Source organism: Galeopterus variegatus, unplaced genomic scaffold (genome assembly GCF_000696425.1).
Source record: "Galeopterus variegatus unplaced genomic scaffold, G_variegatus-3.0.2 Scaffold5650, whole genome shotgun sequence".
NCBI lineage: Eukaryota > Metazoa > Chordata > Mammalia > Dermoptera > Cynocephalidae > Galeopterus > Galeopterus variegatus.
In genome coordinates, this window is record NW_007731761.1 from 62,850 (window position 1) to 66,650 (window position 3,801).

At 42.5% G+C, this 3,801-nt stretch overlaps 1 protein-coding gene across 1 annotated transcript in view; it reads left to right on the top strand.

Moving 5' to 3' along the window:
- The window catches only part of LOC103605193 (sorting nexin-19-like), a 41,863-nt gene that overhangs the window by 5,647 nt on the left and 32,415 nt on the right, over positions 1–3,801 (top strand). Inside the window, 4 exon segments of the mRNA XM_008589775.1 lie at positions 404–534; positions 1,330–1,426; positions 2,099–2,194; positions 2,196–2,280. Of these exon segments, the coding sequence (XP_008587997.1) occupies positions 404–534; positions 1,330–1,426; positions 2,099–2,194; positions 2,196–2,280 (409 nt within the window).

A 3,801-nucleotide genomic window follows, 5' to 3' on the forward strand; every position in this document is an offset into this window, starting at 1 on the left:
TCAGTCTTTGGGATTTGAAAAATAGTTATGTAGCAATTTTTATAAGTAAAGAAAGTGTCTGGGGGAGGAGGCTTTCCAGTGGAAATAGTAGTGGGGAGCAGTGAAACTCTTCAAAAAAATTGAAAAATACTTCACCAGCCTTCAGAACTCCCACGTTTTTGTTATTCCGCTGTTTGTTTTGGCTTCTTTTCCCGTGGCATTGTTTGTCTTACTCTGTAAGGAAAAAGATTTTTGTGACCATAGAGAAAAGGGTAGTTAGTTATCACTGAGTCATTAGCTGGTGTTTGACTTTCCTGATGGATGAGGCTCTGCTACATAGCTTGGCTCTCTACTCGTGAGATGACTGCTTGTTTGGCAGCTTCTGTCTGGAGGTGTTACTGACCTGCACCTCTGACCCCTGCAGATGGTGGTGAGTGCTATTGTGGGTACCTTGAAGACTGCGTTTCCTCGCTCTGAACCACAGAGCCCCACGGAGGAGTTGAGTGAGGCTGAGACCGAAAGCAAACCCCAGACAGAAGGCCAGAAGGCTAGCAAGTGAGAAGCCCTTCAGCCTCCCAGGGACCCTCCCCCAATTCTCAAGTTGGTCACTAATTTTTACCAACCTCCATTTTCAAGCCCTAGAAGAGAGAAGGTGGGTCATAGATACTAGTTTTTAGGCAAAGCCAGACCAGGCTCCACAGTGTTCCACCCAGAGGAGCCCAAGACGCTGTAGAGGCAGCACTGCTGAATGTTTGCTCCTGCCATGGGAACCCAGGGCCCATCTGACCAGGAATTTTGACTAGAAGGAAAACTAAAATATGAATATTCTCTTTTCTGATTTTCTGGAAAATTGAGATGTTTCTTTCCTGCTAAGAATTAAGGCTTATAACTGATCTCTGTTTGCCATCATTTCTGGAAATCTTGGCTCAGAAGTTGCGTATACTAGCAACGAATAGGAAAGGGCTACAGTGGAAACCTGCAGGGTCTATTTTAGTAACTGGATGACTGCTGCTACTCTCTCCTGCGCTAGGGTCCCAGTTGCTCCCTGGCAGCTCTCAAAGCCAACATGTGGAAGACAAGGCACTACACTTAACCCTTACTGGAAATGTCATCTGTATCTGGACGCTTATGAAAAAGCATTGTAGATGTAGTTCAGTGTAAAAGTTGCAGTATCAAGAACTGCCAGAGTATACATTGTTTGGGAGATTTCAGGGCCAAGTCTTTTCTCGCAGCTCCTAGGGGTAGGTATGGGTGTTCTTCTTTTGATGCATTACCTATTCCTGCCAGCCCTTTGTATGGGGAGAAAGGCCATGAATTACATTCTATTTCTGCTCTTTGTTTCTGTGCCAGGTCCAGACTGAGGTTCTCATCCAGTAAAATTGCTCCAGCACTGAGTGTGACTGAAGCACATGACAGGATTCTCTATTGTCTCCAGGAAGGAAATGTGGTAAGAACCAAAGCCCAGAGAATTAAGATGTGGGATGTTGGACCTATAGTTATTAGAGGTGGGGGAGGGGGAGGAAAGATAGGGAGTAATTGGGTAAGAGACACAAAGTAATTATGATTTGTAATGATGAACATGCTAATAATATTGATTTGATCGTCACATACTATGTACAAATACTGGTAGTCAACTCTGTACCCCTAAATATGTATAAATAAAATGATAATTAAAAAAAAGAATATGTTCTCTTAAAAAAAAATCTGGGATGTTGATAGGTGTCCTGCTAAAGGACTTAACTAACATTTAGATCTCTATTTTTATGCTAAAAATATTTTCTCTTGAGTGGTTTGGAGTTCCTACCAGTTCTGGGTTGGCAGATTGGCTTCTCAAGAGTATTGGGTTTGAGATAATGGATGACAGGATGAGAAAGCAAGCCAGTTCCTGGAAGAGAACAGATGACCCAAAAATGTGTGCAGAAGTGATAATCCCAGGCAGGCTTGTTTTACTTGAAACCCAGGTAAAAAATAAAAACACGTAAGTAGTCACAGAGTCAGTGGGTTCTACGAGTGTATCCATGCTACTTTTGGCAGGGTAGAGTTGGGAGAGGTAGAGTACTGCATTTGCTCCCCTGCTGTCTGCTTTCTTTATGTGATATGCCACTGGCTATTTCTTCAGGAATCAGAGATTCTATCCATGTCTGGGATGGAGTCCTTTATTGACAAACAGACAAAGTTACAGGAAATGCAGCCAGCAGAAGCCCCAGAAAAAAGCTACTGAACAAATCCCCAGAGAAAATGTGGACAGTTGCTTGTCAGATGCAGCCATGCCAGCCCAAGATCTAAGTAACAGTGATCCAGGTAAGTGGCAATGTCTCTGCTCCCACAGAGAAAGGAGCCAGGGTGAAGTCCACGTGGGACTTGGGATAGTTGCAGATTTAATTTCTGTTCTGTTCAGCTGAGCAAGCCACGTGTTGAGCTTCAGTTGGAGCTTGTGTACAGAGTGTGAGGTACAAAGATGAGTGGGACACAGTCCCCACAGCTGAGTCGAGCAACAGAACAGGGCACGAATGCAGGGAGTTTTAATCCAGCAGGCCCGTGCTTATAATATCAGTATCTTATTGAAGTCATTTTTGGCATGCTTTGGTATATTAGACTGCTGCCTTTTGCTAGAAACTTTCTTCCCTAGGGTGTGACACCACTTTCCTGATTCTCTTTCTGCCTCTCTTGTGGTCCCCTCTCAGTCCACTGTGTTGGCTTCCTTCCATCTTCCACAGGTTGATTTTGGCTCCCTGTTTTTACTCTGCACACTCTCCCTGGGTGATTTCCAGGGATTGTTGGCTTCAACTCTAACACCTGTGCTGATGATGCCTAAACATTGGATATTGTATATCTCCACTTGGATACACCATAGGGCAACTGAAATACAACATATTCAAAATGGAATTCATCTTTTTTCCCAGATATATTCCCTCTGTTTTATTTTCTGCCATGGCAGATGATATTCCCTAGTTACCCAAGGTAGGGCAGGGAAGGAGAGGAGGTGAAGGCTTCACTCCCTCCTTATAAGCATTTGAGGTGGGTGAGTTTGCTTTCCAGGAAAAGAAAGGCAGATGTATTCTACAGAGGAAGAATTTGGAGCCCTATATATTGATTAGTATGTTTGCTGAACTAGAACTTAAAGGAAGAAAGTTCATCAATTTCACCAAGAAAAAGGCCTCTGCTAAGAATAAAAAATCACAAAATCTTGGGTTCAGAAGGGAAAAAAAGCCAATTTTATCATTGTCTCTCAGGTGCCCTTGAACAAATAATTTGACCTTTGTTCTATGGACCTCAATTTAAGTATGTGAAAAATGGGGTTTACGACCCCATCCCTTCAACATGTGTCTCACTGGTTAAGTAAATGAAGTGGTATGACAGCAAAAGCATCAGAAACTAGATTGTGAATAAGACGAGATTTAAGTATGTGAAAAATGGGAATTTGACCTTTGTTCTATGGACCTCAATTTAAGTATGTGAAAAATGGGGTTTGTGACCCCATCCCTTCAACATTTGTCTAACTGGTTAAGTAAATGAAGTGTTATGACAGCAAAAGCATCAGAAAACTAGATTGTGAATAAGATGAGATTAGTGAAACAATACCATTCTGGCCAAAATCAAGCCTATACATTTTGAACATCATGTCTCTCAAGTGATAGTTTATACTGCAGCTCTTCTAGCCCTGAGAAACTGGAAATGTTCATATGATGGAAAATTTTCATTTCCTTCGAGAGGACTTGAGGGTACCTTGGTTGCTTTATTTTTTATTGCTATGACTAATTGTTACCACATGGTGGCAGCTCCAGGCAAATGCTGAACCTGGGCAGGCAAATGCTGAACCTG